We start from the raw sequence: 26,523 nt of genomic DNA on the forward strand, positions 1-26,523 counted from the left end.
ACCCTAATCAGGGCTCAGCTGGCCCTTATAAGAGGGCAGTGGGCCAGGAGCAGACAGTCTACTCTAGTTGTGGAGGGAGACGGGCCTGGCCGCTGGGGAGCGTAGTAGAGTACCTGAGGTGGAGCAGGGCTTGCGGAAGGCCAGAGGAGCTCTGGCCTGGAAAACCGACAGGCTGCATGCCTAGTGTAAGGCTGAATAGGTACTGGAATTGCAGGGGGCAGACCAAAAGTAGGCAGAGGCAGCAGATCTAAACCTCCCTTGCCAGTGATGACTGGCACTTACACTGCAGTCTGCCCCAGAGAACGGGGGCTAGTTAATGACTGACAGTGGCCATACTGAGGGGAGGTGGGGATAGTGGGTGGGGGTTCTACTGGGTGGGGAGACCCAGAGAGCAGGTATACTGCCAAGGGGCAGTGCCCAAGGACAAGGGGCACCGAGTCTGGGAGGGACATGGGGGCCAGCAGCAGGCGAGACATCAGCCGGCAGAGGGGACTCTGGAGCTGGAAAAGAGCTAATTCCCTGGACAACCAGCAGGAGGCGCCATGCCAGTGAATTGTCACCCTGCTACACTATAAACTTAAGTCAAGCTATGTTATGACAACTTACAGCCACTTCATGTCCACACTGCCCTTCTTCTGTTGATGGTGTGTGTCTTCACCAGAAGCTCTTCCACTGACTTAAGAGGGGCAGTGTGGGGAGCTGAGAGCACACAGCTCCCCATCGATCGCCCATCTCCCCACTCACCATCAGGAACAAGGCAGTTGACCGGATACTGGGTGCAGATCTCCCCAATGGGAGCCTAGCTGCCCCCACCCTGGGCTCAGATCTCCCCACCGGGAGCCTGGTTCCCCCCATCCCACCCCCGAGGTCTTAGCTCCCCACTCCTTGTTGCGAGCACGGCAGCCAACCGGACTTCAGGTGTGGAGTTCACCATCAGGTACAGCTGTGCTCCTAATGCGGAGTGGAGAGCCCGGGGGGGCAACCGGGCTCCTGGTGGGGAGCGGGGAGCTGAGAGCACAGGCAGCAGCCTGGACAGAGCAGGGAGCTGGGAACCTGGGTGGCAGCTCAGCTGTAAGTGGGGAGCTGGGACCCCGGTGGCAGCAGGGCTCCCCACCGGGTGCAGGGAGCCCTAGCAGCAGCCTGAGCCAGGAGCCTGGGTGGTGAGCCCTGCTTGGAGTGGAGACGGAGGAGCAGCCTGGCTGGGGAACTGGGAGACGACTTTTTTGTCAACTTCATGGCTCCAGCAAAGCCATGAAATTTACAAGAATGACAGCCAATAGAGGTAAGTAACACAGTGTGTACAGGAATACTGCATGGCACTAACTACACCAACATAAGCCCTATGCCTCTCGTGGAGGTAGAGTTATTATGTCAGTGCAGTATGGCACTTACATCGGTAGGAGCAAGGCTGAAGTGTGTACACTAACAAAATTAGGTTGACATAAGCTGCCTTACATTGACCTAATGCTGTAGCGTAGACCAGGCCTTAGACTGCACTCTACTCTTATCCCAATGCCTAGCAGACTTCGGTGCCATGGATCTTTCCCTTTCAGAAGTCTGTTTCTTATGCCTCTTCTTAGGCATGGGGGATGGTGAGTGGTATCAGGACTCAGGTATGGTAGGAGGCACACTCTTTACTGATGTCAAGGCAGTCAGTGCAGAGTCTGACTGACCTGACTCAGATGGAGGTCTCAAGGCCACCCTTGAGGAGAAGCTTTAGCCTTGCGTCACAATCTTTCTTCATGCGAGACTTAAAGTCACTTCAAATTTGGCAGCTCTCTCTCCAATACAAGCTTCCCGGAGGTACTTTAAGCAACTTGAGTGAAGATTGCTCACAGGCACAAACTTATTTCAGGAAATGCAGGACTTGATGCTTGATGACTGAGGCATCCCTCAGCACTGGGAGTCGACTGAAACCCTGAGATGGTAAAAAAAGAAACCAAACTACCTTCTGTGACAAAGCTCTGTCCTTGACTCCGTGGGTCCTGCGTTTTCTGTTTGATTTTGCTAGCCTCAGAGGCTCACTGTAACCCTCCATATAGCCCTTCTCTCTCTAGAGGCAAGGGTCACAGCTTACTGAGCCATTTTCATCGTAAGCCAACAAGGGAGGTCAGGAGAAACAATCCTTCCTCACATAGTCTCTGTTGTCTCCCAGTCTCAATGATTAATCAGGGAGGGGAGGGGGAAGCCCAGGCCCACCCTCTACTCCAGGCTCCAGCCCAGGGACCCTAAAATTAGCAGCTATGGTAGCTGACTTTTTGGAAACAGGACATGTACACTTCCTCACAGCAGCCCCCACTCAATATCTCCTTCACCATTACCTCAGGGCCTCATTCCTTGCACCTGATATGGATTTGTACTACTTCATTCCTCCAACAGCTTGCAAGAAGAGCAGTTCCAGTGACTGTCACAAGCAATAAGAAGAAATTAAGATGGCTCTTGGTTGGCCGGGCCCTTTATACCGATGTCAAAAGCACACAGCAGCATCCAAGCAGCCACCCAGGTGGGGAGCACAAGGGGCAGAACCAGAGGTGGGGCCAGAGCCTCTTCCGGCTGTGCTGGTACGGTGCCCGGTGCAGCAAGCAGCTGCCTGGGAGAGCGCCTGGCTGTGGTGGTGGCAGGCTGCCCCCTGCCCAGGCTTGGCTCCAGGGACAGTGGCCGAGTGAGCCAGAGCCCCTACTGCCTTCAGCATGCTCAGAGTCAGCCCCTGTCACTGGAAACTGAGCCTGGGCAGGGAGCGAACTGTGACTGCCCCTGTCTCCAGCCAGGCTCTCTCCCAGGCAGCTGCTGCTGTGCACAGAGACTGCTGGGAGGTTGTGGGGGGCCTCTGGCTTGTTGGATTCCTGTCCCGGAAACCGAGTCCAGGCAGGGAGTGGGCTGCTGCTGCTGCCCTCCACAGTCAGGCTCTCTCCCAGACAGCTGGTTAAAGAGCTTCCAGTATGGAGAGGCACTAGACGTTTATGATTGCAGCAGAGTGCATTTGAGCTGCACTGACAGGTATTACCGAAGGAAAAAGTTTCAGCGACTGTGTGGGGTGTGGGCACACTAGGAATGGAATGGACATATGCAATCACTCAAAGAAGAACTGGACAGTCTGAGGGAATGTTCACCCTGGAGCTGAATCGCTCCTGAGTTCACAATGTTCTCCCTTTTGGCTACTGAGAAGTGTACTGTGTTTCTAAAAGGAGGCTGCCCAACTTTGTGCCTCTATAACAGCTATAGGACCAGGTATACCTGATTGAGTGGTTCTGAACTAGAGTCTGAAGCTGCCATCACTTGTGAAAGGCTTCTAAGCCCAATATGACTATCAAAAGTATTAAAGCAAGTGGACAAAGAGAAATTACCAGTACTGGGGGCTCTGTTGATCAGGACTCTAAACAGGAAAAGCTGGCTATCTGGAGAGAAAGTTCCTGTGGCTGTGGTGATTGAAGCTATTAAAGCTGTTTGTCATGTTCCATAAAACAATGGAACTGCTGGAAGCAGAAAAGAAATTAGAGGCACTTGGCTGAAAAAAGCATTTCTGCTTTGTGACTAATCCAATCAAATGAAGAACATTTTTTCCATTGGTCTAGACTGCTGTAGGGAGATAAGGAATAGGAAAAAATTAACTTACCTGAATATTTTCCTTTCTTCTAGAGGGAAAGGCCAAATATATATTACAAGGGGGCTTACCCTTGTGTGCAGTTCTTTAGAGGAAGGTTCAAGATCTGTCAATCACAGCTCGGAGGTGCTATAAATGCATTATTCTGTCTGAAATACTTTCAAAGTTGCTTTGTAGAGCTAATTCCTTTAAACTTTGGTTCTCAGGTTATTAGACAGAAAAAATCATATAAAAACACTTCGTCCAGCAGGATAAACTTTGAATTTCACCTCAAATAATGGAGGACAGATATATCATGCCTCTAAAGAAAATGGAGTAGAATTTGACAGTTTAAGCCTTCCTCAGAACTATAATTCTTTTGTCAGGTGGTTTAGCTCTCTCCAGACTTTCCTGCTAGAAGAAAGGAGATTTTGGGTTAAGTTTTCCTGTTCTTCACGGAGAAAGTCTACAGATCAACTGCAATGGGATGTCCAATAACAGGGAATAATTAGGGAGAGAAACAAAGGATGAATGAGGAGGTAGATGTGACATTATTGACATGAACTATGACCATATAGATTATTGCTGCAACCAGGGTTATATGGTTGCACCAGGTCTCCTACAGAGAAATCAACTGGGGTATCTATGGAAAGGTTGTAGTTTGCTGGTTATGATTATGCTGTCTGTATGTGTTCATCATTTTTGTATTTGAAGTTATGAATATTGGCTATGTACTTGTATCTCAATGTGTTTGATTCTAAGTAACCTCAGTAAAGCATTTGTTCAGCTTCTTGAGAAAGGACTATTCTCAGTAAGTGCCTGTAGAAGGGCTCAGCCAAGGCTCGTCCCTTCGCGGAGCTGTGGGGGATCACACCGCCACGCAATAGTTCACTATGAGTCCTGGCCGTGGGTCAGGGCGGGGCAGTAAACAAACAGTCTGGAGCTCAGGCCATTAAGCAGGGGCTGAGCCAAGAGTCCAATAGGAGCCCAGGCCCTGGGTCAGGGCAGGGCAGCAAATAAACAGTCTGGAGCTCAGGCTTCTGAGCGTCTGGTTCGAGGCAGAGACTGCCACCCATGAGTGGGGTGACAGGGGGGACACAGGCCCACCCACTCCACTGTGTCTCACCCCAGGGCCCTAGCAGCAGCAGGAGACTTGACACTGTGTCAGTGGGGATCCTGACCGCAACACACTGACATGGGTTCTGACTGAGCTGGGTCAGACCAGGGTCAACTGCCCCCGGGCTACTCTGGACTCCCCCTCGTAGGGTACCTGGGTTAGGGCGGTGTCCTCAGAGGTTTCCAGCATCATCGGTTCCTCCGGGTAACAGGCGAGGGGTAGGCTCAGCTGCTCCTCAGGGTAGGTGGCAAGGGGTAGGCTGGGCTGCTCCTCAGGGTAGCTGGCCAGGGGTAGGCTGGGCTGCTCCTCTGGCTAGCTGGCCAGGGGTAGGCTTGGCTGGCCCGGCCAGTCCTCGTGTCGGCTGCAGCCTCCCGGCATGTCCCAACCCAGAGCTAGGCCACAGGCATCTGGCCTCTGCAGTGGCTGGCCTTCAAGTGAGCTCTGCCGCTGGGCTTTTCTACTTCCTGGCCTGTGTCCTGCCCTGTGGGGGGCGGGCGCAGGACCTGCTGGCTCCGCCCACATTGGTGCTAGGGGAGGCTCGTCCCCCCGCGGGGCTGTGGGGTGTCTCATCGCCTTGCTACAGTGCCCAATCAAGAAACACTTAACTGACAACGGACTTCGGGAGATACCAACCCACATCTGAGCTTTTCTGGGAATGCTTAAATTAACATGGAAACAATGGCATCGGCCTGCAAAAAGCTGAATCATTCATGAACATAAAACTTGTCCATGTAGCTATAAACTCCATCTTGTTGCTGTGACTTTGCACAGAAGAACAAAGGGGTTTCCATCCACAAGAGAAAGAATATAAAAGGCCCTGGAAGCCTCTCCCTTTTGTCTTCAGCTGGCTCAAGAGATGGCCTCTCCACCCCCAAGAGATGCTGGAAAGAAACTGGAACAAAGGACAGGAACTACAGGGTGATTGCTGGACCCAGACTAGGAAGGAATCCAGTCTGTGAAAGAAGCTTATTGGAACATCTCTGGGGATGAGATTTCATCTGTAATCAGTTTCTTAATGTGTTAGGTTTAGACTTGCGTGTCTTGTTTTATTTTGCTTGGTAACTTACTTTGTTCTGTCTGTTATTACTTGGAACCACTTAAATTCTTTTTATATTTAATAAAATCACTTTTGCTTATTAATTAACCCCGAGTAAGTAATTAATACCTGGGGGAGCAAACAGCTGTGCATATCTTTCTATCAGTGTTACAGAGGGCAGACAATTTATGAATTTACCCTGTATAAGCTTTATACAGAGTAAAATGGACTTACTTGGGGTTTGGATCCTATTGGGAGCTGGGTGTCTGGGTGCTAGAGACAGGATCACTTCTTAAGCTGTTTTCAGTTAAGTCTGCATCTTTGAGGAACATGATTCAGACTCTGGGTCTGCGTTGGAGCAGACTGGCATGTCTGGCTCAATAAGGCAGGGTTCTGAAGGCCCAAACTGGCAGAGAAAATGGGCTCAGAGGTAGTCTCAGCACATCAGGTAACAGTCCCAAGGGGGACATGTCTCCCTTTTATAAAAAATAAATAAATCAGTTGCTAGTTGAGCATAACGTGCAAATCCCTACCTCCAATGCAGGGACTGATGAAGCCTACATGTTTAAATGGTTAATCTTACTGATGGTGTGGAAACATGACCAGGCGGCTACTGCATCTCTCTCTCTCTCTCTCTCTCTCTGTATGTTATATATGAATCTTCAATTACTTTGAATAAATAAGCATAAATTTTCAAGAGGAAAAAAGTTTTCTACCTTTGAAAGCATCTGAAATGCACCCATTTAGCCATCTAATAACAAACTGCAATGTTTCTTCTGTTTTAATTTGCTTGTTTTTCATTTGTTTATGATGGGTATATAGACCAAGAGAAGTGGAGATTTTTCTGAATTGGGTACTACATTCAATGTTGATTTTTAGACTTTTGACATCAAGAGTATGCCAAAAGAGTGGAAGTTTTTTGTTTCGTTTTTTGTTTTTCTTTGATTTTTAAAGGGCTGGGGGTTTTTTGTTTGTTTGTTTTTTTGATAGTGGGCAAAAATGATGAGAAAAATATTTTTTTGTAACTGGGTTTATTTTGGGAATAAAGAATTAACTCTCAGTACATCTTTGTCCTCATGAAGAGGTGCACAGCTGCTATTCCCCAGTAAGACCTTAACTTCTGAAAACTCTCTTTGCTGAAATGATTGAAAGGAGATAAGCCTTTTAAAAAATCTAAGGGCACTTCTGACAAGGGATCAAAGGGATGCTTCATCTGAGTTTTTAATAAAAGATTTTGATCCTAAGTGGGAATTCTCCTCATTGGTGTAGAGATTAGAAGTGAGGCAGCTCCAAGAATTCTTATGTCCGGAAGAAAGGAAAATCCTACACTCACTTGCATTTCTAGTGAGCTGGAAATGTTTATTATTTGGCTTTTAAAGTCTGAGGATTTCGGCTCATATTAAGACTTACTATAAGAATTTAAAACAAAACATAGAAAAAAGAAAAAGCTTTGCCCTTGCTTGGACTGAATCCTTATATGTTAATAACTTAGCTCTCTCTATATATACAGCCTTACGTATAGACCAGGCCCTAGGAATACTTTCCCCTGGCTAAGGATATAATAAAAGCATCTGAATAACCTATTTTAATTATTACCTCTCAAATTTCATATAGCTAGATTTAATTTCTCAGGACTCAGCAGTATGTCGGTTCAAGGGACCATCACTGACAGATGTGACTAGAGATCGAATAACATTGCACCCTGTGGCCACCAGCTTCTAAATCCTGTTCTCTGACAGAAATAAACTTATGTGGAGATTGATATCTGATTATTCCCAGAAGTAATATTGACCATGTGGTGTCATTCTGCTCTTGGTGATGACAAATCCATCTTGCTTCAGAACAGAATCTGAGCTGTGGGACTGCAGCTTTGTGAGCCTTTTCCAGGAATGGTGCTCTGAGCAGGCAGTCTCAACATGGGTGTATATGAACCCTTTTTGCCAGAGGAAAACAGTGTTAACTAGCACTTTGGAAGACACTTTGGAAGATGGAGGGGCAGGCAGACCAAAGGAAAACCAGCACACTAACAACATTGTCTGTTGCATGTGAAGCCAAGACATCTCCTATGGGAGGTTCATGCAGTGCATTGGTAGAGGTTCTTCAAATCAAGGCTAGAGAAAAATTTTAAAAATCCTCTTGAGAATAGCTACTGCAGTGAAATTTAGGTTCTCCAACATGAACTGTAGCTTCTGGAAAAAAAATCTATTTAAGAATTTCAAATTGAGTGCTCCTCAGTTTTTTGAGCCCTTGGGCATCAGGGTGGGAATGGAATACAATCCTAAGCCTTCTTGTTCCCTGCAAAATCAATTACCTCAGTTTGAAGCAGATTATATATTGTAGTCTTTGTACTTTCGTATTTTGATTGGCTGGAGGATGAAAGAGATGTTTTGGAGTTGCATTTAATTCTAAATAGGACAAGTTGTATATCTCTGGCTAAGATTCTTTAATTTGTTTTGTGATGTAGTATTGAACAAACACACTGAAATTTCAGTTAGGAAGAAAAAAATAAATGCAGAAATATAAAATGGGAAATAATGAGCTATGCAGAAAAAGATCTGAGGATTTTACTGGCTCACAAACTGAACATGAGTCAACAAGGTGATGCACTTGTGAAAAAAGCAAATGTAATTCTGGGGTGCATTAACAAGGGCAGCATAAGAAAGACATAAGAGGTAATTATTCCACTCTACTCGGCACTGGTGAGGCCTCATCTGGATTAGTATGTCAAATTCTAAGAGTCCAGATGAGAGCAACAAACATGATAAAAGGTTCAGGAAAGGTTTAAAAACCTGGGTATGTTTAGTCTTGAAAAAAAGAAGACTGAGGGGGGACCCAATAATAGTCTTCAAATATGTTAAGGGCTGTTATAAAGAGGATGGTGATCAATTGTTCTCAATGTCCACTGAAAGTAGGACAAGAAGTAATGGGTATAATCTGCAGCAAGGGAGATTTAAGTTAGACATTAGGAAATACTTTCTACAGGGATAGTTAAGTACTGAAATAGCTTATCAAGGGGGGTTGTGGAATCCCAGTCACTGGAGGTTTTTAAGAACAGATTAGACATGTCAGAGATGATCTAGGTATACCTGGACCTGCTTCAGCAAAGAGAGGATTTGACTAGATGACCTCTTGAGGTCACTTCCAGCCCTACATTTCTATGATTCTATAATGGACAACAACTATTTAACATTACCATGCATTGTTTCAGAATAATGTTTTATTTCATAGTCAAAAAGTCCTTATATATAACTTCTATACAAGTAATATTTTGTTCTTTCCTGAAAATATAAATTGAAGGATCAAAAGCAATGTATGTACTTACCTCAATATCATCTTTATGTTTAAGAAGTGGTGCTTCCATGATGTTTCGAAGACAAAAAGAATCTGATTCCACATCAAATTGATGTCCTGTTGTTTCAGCAATGCGATTCCAATGTCTCTGCTTCATTGCTTTATTAGTCATCATTTCCAACAGAGGACATGACTCACTAAAATCATCTATTCTCTTCTTGAGGTCTAAAAATGCTTGCCAGTTTTTAAGTCCTTTGGGAAGTTTGCGGCACCTTTAATTCAGTAAATAATAATAATTGATACAGTAGTACACTTCTTATATTGTTGATTTAATATTTTGTCAAAAACTATCTTGAAATATTTTTATGTATATTTGGAAAAAATAGGTGGTTTAAAACAGACACCGTTGTTTCACCAAAACTATTTTCTCAGTAACAATGGCTGAAAAATTAGTCTGCTGACATATCAATTTCATTTAAATAGTGTACCAGTGATATCAGTGCAGGGCCAGCTCTAGGCACCAGCGTTCCAAGCATGTGCTTAGGGCGCCACTTTTCAAGGGGCAGCACTCCAGCTTTTTTTTTTGCTTCAGCAGTGGCACTCCAGCTTTTTTTTTTTTTGGCTTGGGGCGGCAAAAAACCTGGAGCCAGCCTGTATCTGTATCTATCTTTCCTGCAAAAATCATTGTAAGCACTGTTCTAAAAAGCATAATATTATCCCTTCAATCCCACTCTCACACAGGTGGTGGATTAAACAGAACTCCAAGAAACTAATCTTCTAATGCAAATGCAAGATTTATTATGTGATAATTTTCTCTTAGCCATTTCTCCTCTCATTCATTACTAATGGGTTAATTTAAAATTTGGAGAGAGATTAATATAATTGCTGAAGGCTTCAGAACTAAACCTAATCCTTCAACTCAGTCAATCAGTAATATTCTTCCAAAGCTGTAGAAATATTTCAGCAATTTATTAGTAGCATTAAAACATATACTTGGTATATTATAGCTAATTGTCAAGCTACTATGTGTCTAATTCTCCCTTTAGGGAAAAAAATCTGTTATGAATTTTATTCCAGTTGTTTTATCAGATTAGCACAGTGGACTGATGAGAGGAGAACCTGCTAGCAGAAAGAAAATCAGGTAAGAGATTTCACATTCTGTAGCACACATTCTCGCCTGACTAACAGGAAGTAGTGAGCAATGAATCACATAAGTAGAAAAGAAAAAAATAGTTTTAAGCATTAGACTAGTATAAAAGATAGAAGTGGAAGTGGTTTCCCCCCCATATAAAACCAGAGCTTTGGAATTTAAAGAATTATTTGGGAACCAACCCACTAAAACCCTCCTACCAAAGGATGACCTGTTGAAGAATGGAAACCTACTTTACAAGTGTTCCTCAAACTATTTCGAACAATGCCAATAGAGACTTGTAGATGGAGTCTCAATTTCTTCTCCAGAAATATTTCCCAGATATCTAGCATAGCAACTGGTGCAGGATTTTAACATCTTGCCTAAAGCAATTTGTGGCCCTAAGGTCCTGACATTTTGGATGGAATGATATGTGCAGAAAACAATTAGTGTCTGTACTCTGTATGTTTGAGATATACTTTTAGCTTTCTAGGGATGTCACTTGTGTCACATTATTGCTGTAGCTGTGTTGTTCCAGGATATGAGGGAGACAAGGGTGAAATAATATCTTTTATTGGACCAACTTCTGTTGGTAGAGAGGACAAACTTTTGAACTTCACAGAGCTCTTCTTCATACCTGGAAAAAGTAATCAGTGTCCAAGCTAAATACAAGGTGGGACAGACTGCTAAGCATCAGGGGTTCACACATGGTGTAGGAGCCCTTTTAAATTGAAGTGCGCAGTTAACACCTCTGCAGTTATAGGACAATGGAGGGTTAGTAGACAGCCGGGTGTGTTATACACATTTTTGTAATGGGTCATAAAACCAGTATTAACACCTTCCAAGTTGTGTGATGAATGTAAGAATTTTTGGTTATATTTTTATGATCCATATGTGCGCCTTAGTTTAGCTGATCACTATGTATTTGTTACAGGGTGGAGCTTCTTCCCAGCTTCCAAACACACACTGCCACTCCTAATCTCCTTGAGGATGGTTTATTTTCTTAAAACAGGCAAGTAAACAAACAGAAAACAGTCTTTTAACTCTCTCCTTTGTCTCAGACTTCAGGGCCACTCCTCAGAGGGATCTCTGGTGCTCCTCTCCTGACAGCTTCTCAGTTTTAATCAGCTGTCCTCCCTTCCTGGAGCAACAGCCCCAGGGCTGCTTCCCCAGCCACCTGGCCCCTTCCTCCAGAGACACACCATTGGACTTAGCTCCACTCCACTATGTCTTCTCTTTCACAGGCACAGTCTGTCTCAATCACTCTCTCCTCCTTCATTCCCTGCCCTTTAAAGCCTCAGGTATAGTCCAACCACCTTTAATAGTCTAGATTGGGTTCACCTGTTCTGACACAAGGGAGTTTAGTCCAACTCTACTCACAGGGACCAGGTACCCTGTGACAGTATTTCTATAACACTGAGCGTAAAAGGGAGGGAGGCATGACTGGTGTCATGTATGCAACTGGTGCCACATCTACACTAGAAGTGCTACAGAGGTTCTTCTGATAAAGACACTCTATGCTGACAGGAGAGAGCTCTCCCATCAGCTTAATTGCTCCACCTCCCAAAAGAGCTGGTAGCTGTGTCGGCAGGAGAAGCTCTCCCGCCAACATAGCGCTGTTTACACCGGCGCTTAGGTCAGTATAACTTACATTGCTCAGCCATGTGATTATTCACATCCCTGAGTGACTTAAGTTATTGTGACACTCTGTACCTTGAGGGAACACCCAGCACCCTAATGTTCATCCTTATAATATGATTGTGTGGTATCCAATGCAAAGTTTGTCATGTCGGGTGTCTTCACAAGGCTCATGATGCACTGAGCATTGTTGCTATAGTAATGTTATAGATTGTAATTTCATGTATATAGTTATGAGGCTGAAAATGTGTCCTCATGGCTTAAAACAAGCCCAGGTAAAACTCTCCAAGAACAGAGTGGCAGTTCACACCTCATCAGGGCATGTATGGGACAAACCCAGCCCAGCCTCACAGGAACAAAGGGCACTGGCAAAGGCAGCAACAAAGGATTTATTGGACTCTCCAGTGAGTAACCCATGGCTTGAATGATCTCTTCCTTAACTGGGGTGTCTGTGTTGATATCAAGATCTTCTTCCTCCTGGATGTTTGCTTCGTCTTTAGGTGGTTCCCTGCTCAACAATTCTTTGAAATGCTCTGTCCAGCACATTTCTTGTTCTTTTTTAGTTGTTAGTAAGTGTCCTTGTTTGTTCCTGATGAGAGTATTTGTCGGTGTCTGCCGTTTACCACTGATAAGCCGCATCATTTTGTAGATGGTTTCTTGTTCACCACGAGCACCTGCATCCTCTGCTTCTGTTGCCAGATTATCAACAAAATGCCATTTGTCTGCTCTCACAAGGCGTTAGACCTTCTGGTGTGCCTTGCTATACTGCTCATGGTATTTGTCCTTTAGCTTCTGGGATTTTATATCTAAAACTTTTTTCTTCAGAGCTCGTCTGGTTTCTACGGCATTGCATGTGCTGGGTGTAATCCACTCCTTCCTTCTCTTCTACCTGTAGCCTAGATAGGCTTCAATGCTCTGTTTATAAATTGCTGTTACTTTGTCCCACTTCTTCTGGATCTCCTCATTTGCATTCCCCTCCTCTTCATCAAGGTCTGCAAGTGCTTGAAATCTGTTCGTTGACTGCAGAACGAAGGCTTTCTGTATATCAAGGGACTTTAGCTTGTCAATATCTTAACATCTATGTCACAAGGTGGTGGTCGCTGCCAACATCTGCACCCCTTCTCACTTTCATATCTGTCAGTGAGCGTTGCCATTTGCCATTTATCATGATATGGTCAATCTGGTTCTTATCTCTGCCATTTGGGGAACACTATGTCAGCTTGTGAATTTCATGATGTTCAATAGGGTTCCGCCAATGACTAGGTCATTCATATTACATAAATCAACAAGCCTTTCTCCATTTTCATTCATGGTGCCATACCCATGTCTTCCCATTGCTCTGTCATTGTTTGTGTTGTCCTTCCTGACCTTGGCATTCAGGTCTCCCATGATGATAGTTAGGTATCCTCTCTAACTCTGCCTGTAGTGTAAGGTAGAATTTGTCCTTTACTTCTTCATCACTGTCACTGTTTCTCCCGAGGCTGTTGTTAATCTTCCTGATCCTATCCATCTGCTCTTGCTGACACCCAGAATGTGTAAGCTGTAGCGTCTCATCTCTGCTGTGACCTGAGCTAGCTTCCCTGTTTCGTACATTGTCCGTATGTTCCACAAACCAAGTTTGTTTTTTGTCTTGGTATTGAGCACTTCAGTCTTAATGCCAGTGGCTTCCTTTCAGCTTTCACCGCTGGCAGTCATATGGGTCATTGACTCCTGAAGACTATCACACACAGTAATGGTCGATTTCTCCATCGCTGTTTCTGTAACATATTTTGTTTTTTACGGGACAGGGTTGTTAGCCCTGTGCCTAAAGCCCAACCTGGAGGACCAGGGTGTCTGTTTTGTCTGCCCCTCACACCCCAGTCTGAAGCTCTTTGCCAAGCAGTGAGGAAGTGGTTTAATCCTTAATTTTGCATAAGGCAAGACATATGTGGATGATGCCATCCACTTATTAATAATAGAAAGAACTTTACTTTCTGAGATGAACTTTGAAGTAGAGATTAAATGGTTCCTTTTATTTTCAGGAATTTTTCCTCCCAAAGGTAAGCCCTTTTTGGAATCAGCCTGAGCTCCTATGAAGAACATTCTGTGATGGGATCAACAAGGATTTCTTCTCTTTTATTAAGAAACCCAAACTTTGGAACACAGAGCATGTGAATTATGTGACCTTTTTTGGCTTCTCCTCTAAAGCTGCTTTTAGGAGCCAATCGTCTAAATATGGAAACACAAAAATCCATTGTCTTCTGAGAAAAGCTGCCACTACAGATAAACATTTTGTAAAGACTCAGGATGCTGAGGAAAAGCCAAAGGCCTGTATTGCAAATGGACCTGCCCTATGGCAAAACAAAGATGTGTGAGACTGAGAGCAGTAAACCAATTTAGACTGGATATGAAGGAATAATAGAACTTAGAGCTAACATTCTGAAGTGAATCCTTTGCACTTGTTTATCTTATATCTGATGAAGAGCTCTATCTTTCTTTGGAATTAGGAAATAGTGGGAGTAAAACCCCAGATTCCTGAGATTTACTGGAATCTCCTATATTGATCCCATCGTTAGTATATAGTTGATTTCAGTTCTTAACACCAACTTGTAAGAAGTGGTCCCTAAGAGGGAGGGAGAGGGCAGTTGTTTTGGGTGTCTAACTGGATACTATACCATTTTTATAGTGTCCAGAACCTATTTGTCAGTGGTGATCTTTAGCTATTCGGTGTAACATTGGCCTAAATGGTCTCCAAATGCAAGGGAAACAGACTCCAAGGTTGGTTTGCTACTTTCGAACATCACGTCAAACCTGCAGACTAACTGCTAGTAAAGAAGAAGTGGTGGACAAATTCTTTTGCTTCGTCTTGGATCTAAATGGGCATCTGTCATATGACTGAAAAGTAGAAGGTTGTTGCTGCTAGTAGCACTGTCTACGCTTGAAATAAGATGATGATGACAAAGAAGAATAAGGTTGGTAATTCTGTCTTTGGTATCTGAAAAGAGGTGCAAGAAATCTCCTCTTAAAAGGTGACCTTAGACTTCATTTCCTAGGGAAGAGAAAAGGAAGGTAGCCAGGCATGTCTTCTGAGAGTTATGGTTATTGCTACCAATTTTGAAGACGTGTACGAGACATCAAAGGATGCCCTCAGTTTAGCAACATAATCTCTCTCTTTAATGATGGCATTAGCCATTCTGGAGTGGTCATCAGAGGGGTTGTGGTGAACAGAGAAATTTTGTCCCACAGGTGAAACTGGATCGAGTTATAATGGATTATTAGTTAGAGAAGATGATGAGAATAGTTTCCTTCTCAAAGAATCCAGTCTTTTCCCTTCTCTGTCACTGATAATAGAATGTAAATTATCCTAATCTTGACATTTGCGTTGTCGAAGCCTCCACCTGAGAATTAGGTGGAGAATGTACATGAAAGAAAGAAAACCCTTCATAGAAGATTAGGGTTGGAAGAGACCTCAGGCGGTCATCTATTCCAACCCCCTGCTCAAAGCAGGACCAACCCCAACTAAATCATCCCAGCCAGGGCTTTGCCAAGCCAGGCCTTAAAAATCTCTAAAGATGGAGATTCCACCACCTCCCTAGGTAACCCATTCCAGTGCTTCAGCACCCTCCTAGTGAAATAGTTTTTCCTAATATCCAACCCAGACCTTCCCGACTGCAACTTGAGATCTCTGCTCTTTGTTCTGTCATCTGCCACCACTGAGAACAGCCTAGCTCCATCCTCTTTGGAATCCCCTCTTCAGGTAGTTGAAGGCTGTGTGACCAAGTTCCTCCTCTACCCTGGTGGGTCCTGCACTTATTGGTGGATTTGCTCGCCTCAGAGATTCACGGCAGCCCTCAGTTTGGCCACTTTCGTGGCTCAAATCTGCTGTTTTACTCAGATAACCTCATCATCAACTAGCGTGGGGAAAAGAAAGGAGTACAATCCCCACAGTCTCTGCTGATCCACCGTGTGGGTCGGGGAACAGCCCAGAGACCTTCCCCTCTGGTGGAACCCACAGTCCAGGTCAACTCCTCCTGTATCTGATCAGGAGTTGGGAGATTTGGGGGGAACCTGGGCCCGCCCTCTACTCCAGGTTCCAGCCCAGGGCTCTGTGGACTGTAGCTGTCTAGAGTGCCTCCTGGAACAGCTGCATGGCAGCTACAACTCCCTGGGCTACTTCCCCATGGCCTCCTCCAAACATCATCTTTATCCTCACCACAGGACCTTTCTCCTGGTGTCTCATAATGCTTGTACTCCTCAGTCCTCCAGAAGTACGCCTTCTTACACTCAGCTTCTAGTGCCTCTTGCTCCAAGCTCCTCGCATGCACACCGCAAACTGAAGTGACGTCCTTTTTAAACTCAGGTGCTCTGATTAGCCAGCCTGTCCTAATTGATTCTAGCAGTTTCTTCTTAATTGGCTCCATGTGTCCTAATTAGCCTGCCTGCCTTAATTGGTTCCAGCAAGTTCCTGCTTGTTCTGGAACTGCCCCTGTTATCTTAGCCAAGGAAAAGGGATCTACTTAATCTGAGACTAATATATCTGCCTTCTAACACTCTCCTGTAGCCATCTCGCCTGATCCTGTCACAGCTGCTATCAAATCCCCCCTCACTCTTCTCTTCCGCAGACTAAATAAGCCCAGTTCCCTCAGCCTATCCTCAGAAGTCACGTGCCCCAGCCCCCAATCATTTTCGTTGCCCTCTGCCGGATTCTCTCCAATTTGTTAACATCCTTTCTGTAGTGGGCTGCCCCAGACTGGACGCAATACTCCACATGTGGCCTCATCAGTTCCAAATAGAGGAGAATAATCACTTCCATCGATCTGCTGGCAATACTCCTACTAATGCCGTTAGCCTTCTTGGCAACAAGAACACACTGTTGACTCATATCCAGCTGTAATCCCCAGGTCCTTTTCTCAAGAACTGCTGCTTACCAAGCTGGTCCCTGGCCTGGTGCAGTGCATGGGAGTCTTCTGTCCTAAGTGCACGACTCTGTACTTGTCCTCATCAGATTTCTTTTGGCCCAATCCTCCAATTTGTCTAAGTCACTCTGGACCCTATCCCTACCCTCCACCGTATCTAACTCTCCCCCTATCTTAGTGGCATCCGCAAAATTGCTGAGGGTGCAATCCATTCCATTATCCAGATCATTAATAAAGATGTTGAACAAAACCGGCCCCAGGATTGACCCCGGGGCACTCCGCTTGATACCAGCTGCCAACTAGACATTGAGCCGTTGAAAACTACCCGTTGAGCCCGATGATCTAGCCAGCTTTCTACCCACCTTATAGTCCATTCATTCAATCCATATATTTTTAACTTGCTGGCAAGAATACTGTGGAAGACTGTATCCAAAGCTTTGCTAAACTCAAGTTATATCACGTCCACCACTTTCCCCATATCCACAGAGCCAGTTATCTCATCATAGAAGGCAATCAGGTTGGTCTTGGTGAATCCAAGTTCACTGTTTCTGATCACCTTCCTCTCCTCCAAGTGCTTCAAAATGGATTCCTTGAGGGCCTGTTCCATGATTTTTCCAGGGACTGAGGTGAGACTGACCAGTCTGTAGTTCCCTGGATTCTCCTTCTTCCCTTTTTAAAATATGGGAACTATATTTGCTTTTTTTCCAATTTCCGGGACCTCCCCCAATCGCCACGAGTTTTCAGAGATAATGGCCAATGACTCTGCAATCACATCAGCCAACTCCCTCAACACCCTCGGCTGCATTAGATCCAGACCTATGAACTTGTGCATGTTCAGCTTTTCTAAATAGTCTTTAACCTGTTCTTTCACCACTGAAGGCTGCTCACCTCCTCCCCATACTGTGCTACCCAGTGCAGCAGTCTGGGAGCTGACCTTGTCTGTGAAGACTGAGGCAAAAAAAAGCATTGAGTACTTCAACTTTTTCCACATCATCTGTCACTAGGTTGCCTCACTCATTCAGTAAGGTCCCACACTTTCCCTGACCACCTTCTTGTTGCTGACATATCTGTAGAAACCCTTCTTGTTACCCTTCACATCCCTTGCTAGCTGCAACTCCAATTTTGCTTTGTCCTTCCTGATTATGGTATGCTTGAGCAATATTTTTTTTACTCCTCCCTAGTCATCTGTCCAATTTTCCACTTCTTGTATGCTTCCTTTTTGTGTTTAAGCTCACCAAAGATTTCTTTTTTAAGCCAAGCTGGTTGCCTGCCATATTTGCTATTCTTTCTGCACATCGGGATGGTTTGTTCCTGTGCCCTCAATAAAGCTTCTTTAAAATACAGCTAGCTCTCCTGGACTCCTTTCCCCTTCATAATAGTCTCCCAGGGTATCCTGCCCATCAGTTCCCTGAGGGAGTCAAAGTCTGCTTTTCTGAAGTCCAGGGTCTGTATTCTTCTGCTCTCCCTTTTGTCAGGACCCTGACCTCAAACTCTCATAGTCACTGGTGCCCAGGTTGCCATCCACTTCTACTTCCCCTAACAATTCTTCTCTGTTGGTGAGCAGCAGCTCAAGGGGAGTACGACTCCTAGCTGGTTCCTCCTGCACTTGCACCTGGAAGTTATGCCCAACACTCTCCAAAAACATCCTGGATTGTCTGTTCACTGCTGTATTGTTTTCCTTTCCTGGTCCTTCTTACAGAATCTAGTAAAACTTATCCACCCTTCTTGTAATAGGCTGTCAAGAAGATGGGGTATTCCATTTTGATTTCCTGATTGCCATAAACCATTCAAAAGGGGCAGAGAAACCTTGTTTGAAGAAGCAGCAAAGAATCCTGTGGCACCTTATAGACTAACAGACGTTTTGGAGCATGAGCTTTCGTGGGTGAATACCCACTTCCTCAGATGCATGTAGTGGAAATTTCCAGGGGCAGGTATATATATGCTAGCAAGCAAGCTAGAGATAACGAGGTCAGTTCAATCAGGGAGGATGAGACCCTGTTCTAGCAGTTGAGGTGTGAAAACCAAGAGAGGAGAAACTGGTTCTGTAGTTGGCAAGCCATTCACAGTCTTTGCTCAATCCTGAGCTGATGGTGTCAAATTTGCAGATGAACTGAAGCGCAGCAGTTTCTCTTTGAAGTCTGATCCTGAAGTTTTTTTGCTGCAGGATGGCCACCTTAAGGTTTGCTATAGTGTGGCCAGGGACGTTGAAGTGCTCTCCTACAGGTTTTTGTATATTGCCATTCCGAATGTCTGATTTGTGTCCATTTTTCCTTTTCCGTAGAGACTGTCCAGTTTGGCCGATGTACATAGCAGAGGGGCATTGCTGGCATATGATGGCGTATATTACATTGGTGGATGTCCAGGTGAATGAACCAGTGATGATGTGGCTGATCTGGTTAGGTCCTGTGATGGTGTCGCTGGTGTAGATATGTGGGCAGAGTTGGCATCGAGGTTTGTTGCATGGATTGGTTCCTGAGCTAGAGTTATTATGGTGCAGTGTGCAGTTACTGGTGAGAATATGTTTCAGGTTGGCAGGTTGTCTGTGGGCAAGGACTGGCCTGCCTCCCAAGGCCTGTGAAAGTGTGGGATCATTGTCCAGTATGGGTTGTAGATCCTTGATGATGCGTTGGACAGTCTCTACGGAAAAGGATAAATGGACACAAATCAGACATTAGGAATGGCAATATACAAAAACCTGTAGGAGAGCACTTCAACCTCCCTGGCCACACTATAGCAGACCTTAAGGTGGCCATCCTGCAGCAAAAAAACTTCAGGACCAGACTTCAAAGAGAAACTGCTGAGCTTCAGTTCATCTGCAAATTTGACATCATCAGCTCAGGATTGAACAAAGACTGTGAATGGCTTGCCAACTACAGAACCAGTTTCTCCTCTCTTGGTTTTCACACCTCAACTGCTAGAACAGGGCCTCATCCTCCCTGATTGAACTGACCTCGTTATCTCTAGCTTGCTTGCTAGCATATATATACCTGCCCCTGGATATTTCACCACATGCATCTGAAGAAGTGGGTATTCACCCATGAAAGCTCATACTCCAAAACGTCTGTTAGTCTATAAGGTGCCACAGGATTCTTTGAAGTATTTTCAACTATGTCAAAAACAGGATGCAAAGTTTCCTCCAATTAAACTGAAGGCAATTTCAACATAGAAACCATTCTGCTGACTAATTCTTGGAATTGAATGGCATCCTCAGATGGTGAAGCAGCTTAGGCATTCAAATGTTTTTGTCTGGAGAGGATATGCCCATAAGGTCCTGCTTGTGCAAAATATTTGTCTCTACAGGAACCTCAAGTTCCTCTTCCTCATCATATAAAACATCTTGAATTAGAGTAAGGGACTTGTCTCTCATTATCAGATCCATTAATGTAGGATCTAAACATCTCAGATCTGAATATTCCTTCAAGTCTGGGAGTTTTGAATCTGTGTAATTTAGATTTGAATGCTGTGGACCCGCAAAAACATCTCCAGTTTGATGCTGAACCAGAGACATGACTTTGGAAGAAGGTTGGTATGGAAGGCCCGGAGCTGATCAATAAGGCCAAGAATCCAGGAAGGCACTTGCCAGTCCTGCCAATTTGACCAGTCCAGTATTATGTGAGAGTCCGGGGGTACACATGCTTGTAATAGTTTGTGTCTAACAAAGATCCTATCATTGGATCCAGTTACAGAAATTCATAGAATATCAGGGTTGGAAGGGACCTCAGGAGGTCATCTAGTCCAACCCCCTACTCAAAGCAGGGCCAATCCCCAGACAGATTTTTGCCCTAGATCCCTAAATGGCCCCCTCAAGGATTGAACTCACAACCCTGGGTTTAGCAGGCCAATGCTCATCTTCCTCTGAATGTGGATCTGAGCCTGTTCTTAACATTGTATTCTTAACATTGATACAGGAGATATCGTTCTTCTAGAAGAGCCAGAAGGTGTCCTAGGAGGTGGAGGCAACATTACCAAGGGGTCATCTAACTTCCTCTTCTTGTAAGAAAGAGAGCGTGGAGACCAATCATTATCCAAGTCTTTCTTTGCTTTGGAAACATCAACTGGACCCAAGGAGTACTGTTCTTCAGACACCTGTATGGACCCTACATTACATGCTATCAGTGCTGGTATAACAAGTATTAATAGAAGCCTGCACCATTCAAATGCACCAGTCGGTGCATATCCAAAGAGAAGGAATATGCAGAGGACACTTGAAGAAGAAAACCCATTTCTTCACCTTATCCCTGAAGATCATAAGAATCCTGATTCATCATGGGAGGAAAAGGGCTTTGTAGGAGCCCTGCTTTTTTCTTAGGGAACGAAGTACCCACTTCAATACTGGGGTGGGATAGAGATATGACTTTGAATCCTCTCAGGAGGTTTTCTACTCCAGCCCAGTTCTGATGCTGGACTTACTCTCTAGGTTAGACAGATAACATCCTTCTCATTCCTCTTCCCAAAATGTTCAGAACATCCTGGCTTTTCTGTATTGGAGTCACAGCTCCTGGGAGAAGGTGATGTCCTGACATATCCGTTCAACTCTGAGACTTGTGCCCTGGCTATGCAATGTTTGGCTAGCTGTGAACAGGCAGGCTATAATTTTCCCTCTGTAGTGCCAGTACATGCTGCCTCACATAAGGAACACCACTTAGATTTAGCCCAATGTTTGTGGGAGAGCAGGGCAGGCAGAAGAATCCCAGAAGGGAGGCACAGCAGTGACAGATCCAAGTGACAGAAACCACTACACTATCAAATATCCAATCCAAGGAAGAAGGAGAATATGGAAGAAAGATTATAAATTATTGCTGCACAACAACAAATAAAAATTAAAGTTATAAAACAAAGTGCACAGGAGAAACTGAACCACCAATTTATTATGCCACCAGAGGCTGTATATCTAGTAGCCTGAACTGAAGGATGAGGCATAGTCCTGGAGCCTCCAGCAACAACTTTGGATTGCCTCCAAATTCCATGGGTGTGAGGGAGGCATTAAGGCCATTAGTGATGAATGAGGAAAGAAGCTACGCTGAACAAAAAAACTACTCTGTCCCATAAACCTAGCCCCAGCCTCCATGCTGCATTTCCTCACATAATACTAAAGCTAATTTCTAAAGCACTAAAAATAAAATTAAAAAAATTAGAAAACTTTTTGTGAGCAAACTATGACTTAATCATCATTAGACTTCAAAGTATCAAAATATTTTTAATTTTTCAAGAATACTGCAATAGTACACCCATTAATTATATAACAGGAACAACCACTGTAAAAGGTGTTCATATCTCAAGTTATTTTAGGTTACTATATATTTTAAGAATAGTATGTAATGTTTCAAGAGAGTTCTAAGTTTTAACCTTATAGTCAATACTGTAAACCAGTGAGCTAGTTTAGTAGTCCAGGTAGGATCAATGTCACACCACAGTCTGTTGTGGGTCCTTGCCTCTGGGCACAGTTTCTTGATTAAACAGAAAACTTGGTCAAAATACCCAAATATATAGTTCATCCAACATTGTTTACTGTTCCAAGCAGCTTTTCCCTCATCTCTCTCAGTCCCTCCCCATCCTTTCCCTGACCCAGGGATTTCTGCAGCAGCATTTCTACTCCCTACAGTTCACTCTCTAAGTCATCTGTCTGGGAATCATCTAAAAACTTGGTTCTTTCCCCTACAGTTTTCCAGCACTAAGCTCCTGCTGGCCTTTATAAAGAACAGGTAACACTGGTCTACAATTTTTGAGAAGTCGTCTGCTTCAGAGATAAAATGTGATATTTATTATGTATTTTGATGTGCTGAATTCAAATATGACAATTAAAACAACTGATTGGCTCCTGTTTCTAAGATATTTAAGTTTTTGCATTTTATGTCTGTGTATATTTGTAGATAGTAGAGTTTTAATCATAAATTGTAAACCTAGGTCTTTTCCTGTGTTTATAGTTGCTTTACATGATAATATTTCACCTGTCCTGTTTATGTAACACTTTAAAAATCAGCAAAAGGGTTATATAAATAAAATTTATTATGAAACAAAAGGCAAAAAACTATTATGTACATAGTTTAGTCCTATTCAGTGTCTACTCAGTGCTTCTTGGCTTGTCTCTTGTATTCATTAAATGGAGCATCTCTTGTCACTGTCCAGCAACAGTCTGCAAGCATTGATGGGATCCATTTGCCCTGATAGCCTGCCAGGAGATTCCACTGCTGTAGTCTGGAGCCCAACAGCTCTGCCTTACTCTTGGGTAGCTCCAAATCCCTGACAAGGTCATTCAGTTCACCTTGTATTATGAGGTGTGGTTCAGAGGAGGAGGATGGGAGAAAATGTGGGTCCTGTGACATTGATGATTCAGGACCAGAAGTTTCATCCTCTTCCTCTTCCTTGTCTGACTCAAGTGAGAATGATTCTGGTGCATCAGGAACCGGCAGTCCTTCTCCGTGGGGTACTGGGCGTATAGCTGATGGAATGTTTGGCTAATGCACAGTCCACTTTTTCTTCTTTGACACACCTTTCCCAGCTGGAGGCACCATGCAGAAGTAACAAGTGCTGGTATGATCTGTTGGCTCTCTCTAAATCATTGGCACTGCAAAAGGCACAGATTTCCTTTTCCTGTTCAACCACTGGCGAAGATTTGTTGCACAAGTGTTGCAGCATATGTGTGGGGCCCACCTCTTGTCCTGATCTCCAATTTTGCAGCCAAAAGAAAGGTGATAGGCTTTCTTAACCATAGTGGTTATACTGCGCTTTTGTGATGCAAAAGTCACTTCACCACAAACATAGCAGAAGTTATCTGCACTGTTCACACAAGTACGAGGCATCTCTGCTCACTTTGGCTAAACAGAAATGTGTCCCTTTGCAAAATCAAACACTGACAAATAAGAGAGCACGACACTGTATGATTTCTAGAGCTGATATAGGGCAATTTGTTCAGCAGAGTGATGTAAGCTTCGTTATGATTGCATCATCCATGACTTCTAGGAATAACATGATGCAATTCATATCATGTATGATGCAATACCAGCTTCAGATTGCATCATTCATTGTTTTGCCTAAAAAGCAAGTACTGTCCAAACCCAGTCATAGATTTATTCATAGATCCAGTCAAAGATGTATTTTAGTCATTTCTGGTTTAAATTGAGATCCTTTCCCTTTATAACTCACTTATCCTCCGCCATTCCAAAGTCAAGGGTCGTATATACTGACCCAATAGCATATCTTGAAAACTAGAGCCAATCAACAATTTTAAGCATCATTTTCGTTCTCAGTGACCCAGAATTAGTAAAGTTGGACTACATTTATTTCAGAAGCATTTTGGCTGTAGACCAGTGTAATCTTCAGGTTGTCACCTGAACCTAGCCCCACAACCTCAGCCAGGAGTCACCTTATTAGTAACAGTTGGGGCTGGGACTCATATCCCCTCAAAGGAGCCAGTCACCCTGTGCCAAACACCATTAACAAATTTCCCAAATTTATATATATCAAGATGCTTTAAAGATACTAAGTGATTTGTAACACAGTTATCATTATTTATATTTAAAATTAACCTGTTAAAAAGTTCATATTAGGAAAAATACCTGTTTTGAAAGTCCAAAAGTTCAGCATTAATTTTTTCAATGTCTACATCTGTCCAAAGTATCTCATAATACCCGCTGATATTGTTCATTACAGTATCATATAATCCATATAATTTCTGAAGCAATCCTAGCTCCTTCCTACAAGATAAAAACCATATCAACCATTAGAATCAGCTACTGAAAGATGGAGTAATAATTTCTGCTCATTTATTATGAGTACAGAAAAATAACTAGAATCTTTTTAGAATGCAAGCCTTTGGGGACAGAAAGCTGTGTCTTCTATGTACTCTAGCAAAGAGGACAATGACAGCAATCAAGTAATAAAACAATGTGAAGTACTAATCCAAATAGCCCAATAATCAAGTTGTTTGATATTAATAACAATATTGCAAAAGTTTCAGGTAGACTAATTAGGGGCTTGTCTATGGGGGAGATGTTGGGGGTTAAACCAGATTGATCTGATGCATTAGTTCACATGCAACAGGCAAGCCGCACTAACAGCATGCACACAAGTCAGCTGTGCCCTCTTTCAATTTGTATCATTGTGTTCACATGGTAGCAGCTTGCTGTGTACTAAACACATAGCATTCTCTGAGGATATCCTATGGTCTTTTGCTTTGCTGCTCAGCAGTGTGCATTCTGGGATTTTTCTCGCTATGCATTGTGGGATGAATAGCAGAAGCCCAGTGGGGTAAAATCACATGCTTCCTTTCTGGGTAGACTAGCACCATTTTCAAATTGCTGTTGGTCAGTATGGACCCAACAATGCTCCACAACACTGTGCTGGCGACTACCAATATGCAAAAGCTACTTTAACTGTATTTCAGCTTTTGAAGCTCAATGACTTTGATTTTGGACTTTGCCCAGTACACCACCAGGCAGATGATGTGGCAGCAACCGAAGCTTGAATTTCAGCAGCAGCAGCAGAGGAAGGCAAAAGATGATAAGGAAGAAGAGATAACGCTGAACAACTTCTACTCCAGGATATGTGGAGATATGTGCTGAACTAGTACCAGAACTGCAGCAGCACTGTACCAACATGAGATGTCCCTTACCTGTAGAAGAGTGGGTTGCCACTGCCATAGGGAAGTTTGCCATCCCTGAATGCTACCAGTCTGCAGCCAACCAAATAGGCATAGGATGGTGAACTGTTGGGGCCATTGTCACAAAGACATGTGATGCAATACATAAGGTACCATTGCACTGGTTTACAAACCATGGTAATGATCAAGAGATTATTGATGACTTTGCCTGCATGGGGTTCTCAAACTGTAGCAAGGCAATTGATGGCCTTACATATGCCTATTATTTGCCATAAACACACACCAAGGCTCAGAATTAATAAACAGAAAGGTATAGGTATTTCTACATGGTGTTCCAAGGGCTGGTTGACCACCATAGCAGGTTTACAAACATAATTTCAAGATGGCCTGGAAGGATGCATGTCGCTAGGATTTTTTGAAACTCAGTACTGTTTAAATTAATGGAGAAAGGACAATTTGCTCCCTGTGGACATTAATAGTGTGACAATTTCTCTGGTTACCCTGGAAGATCCAGCACATTCTCTGCTGACCTGGGGTATGTCTACACTATGGGATTATACCGATTTTACAGAAACCAGTTTTTTAAAACAGATTGTATAAAGTTGACTTCACACGGCCACATTAAGCACATTAATTTGGCAGTGTGCGTCCATGTACCGAGGCTGGTGTCGATTTCCAGAGCATTGCACTACGGGTAGCTATCCCATAATTCTCGCAGTCTCCTCTACCCCTTGGAATTCTGGGTTGAGATCCCAGTGCCTGATGGGGCAAAAAACATTGTCGCGGGTGGTTCTGGGTACAGCCTCACCCCTCCCTCCGTGAAAGCAGCATACAACCGTTTTGCGCTTTTCCTGGGTGAACTGTGCAAAAGCTATAGCACAGCAAGCATGGACCCTGTTGAGCTCAAGACAGCAATCATGGACGTTGTAAACACCTCGAGCATTATCGTGCAGTCTATGCTGAACCAAGACCTGCAAAACCAGGCGAGGAGGAGGCGGCTACGGCAGCATGGTGATGAGAGTGATGAGGACATGGACACAGAATTCTCCCAAACCGCGGGACCCTGCGCTTTGGAGAGCCTGCTGGTAATGGGGCAGGTTCTAGCCATTGAACGCTGAATTTGGGCCCAGGAAACAAGGACAGACTGGTGGGACCGCATAGTTTTGCAGGTTTGGGACAATTCTCAGTGGCTGCGAAACTTTCACATGCGTAAGGGCACTTTCATGGAACTTTGTGAC

The 26,523-nt window shown here is 44.0% G+C and overlaps 2 protein-coding genes across 2 annotated transcripts in view; both read right to left on the reverse strand.

Annotated features, from left to right (window-relative positions):
* Window positions 1-26,523, reverse strand: part of DNAH8 (dynein axonemal heavy chain 8) — a 593,210-nt gene that overhangs the window by 296,370 nt on the left and 270,317 nt on the right. Inside the window, exons 35-36 of the mRNA XM_050948396.1 lie at window positions 24,243-24,380; window positions 9,056-9,296 (exon numbers count right to left, since the gene is read on the reverse strand). Coding sequence (XP_050804353.1) covers window positions 9,056-9,296; window positions 24,243-24,380 — 379 coding nt within the window. The remainder of the gene's footprint in view (window positions 1-9,055; window positions 9,297-24,242; window positions 24,381-26,523) is intronic.
* The window catches only part of LOC127048745 (uncharacterized), a 125,968-nt gene that overhangs the window by 9,113 nt on the left and 90,332 nt on the right, over window positions 1-26,523 (reverse strand). The window lies entirely within an intron of this gene.

Source organism: Gopherus flavomarginatus, chromosome 4 (genome assembly GCF_025201925.1).
Source record: "Gopherus flavomarginatus isolate rGopFla2 chromosome 4, rGopFla2.mat.asm, whole genome shotgun sequence".
Classification (NCBI taxonomy): domain Eukaryota; kingdom Metazoa; phylum Chordata; order Testudines; family Testudinidae; genus Gopherus; species Gopherus flavomarginatus.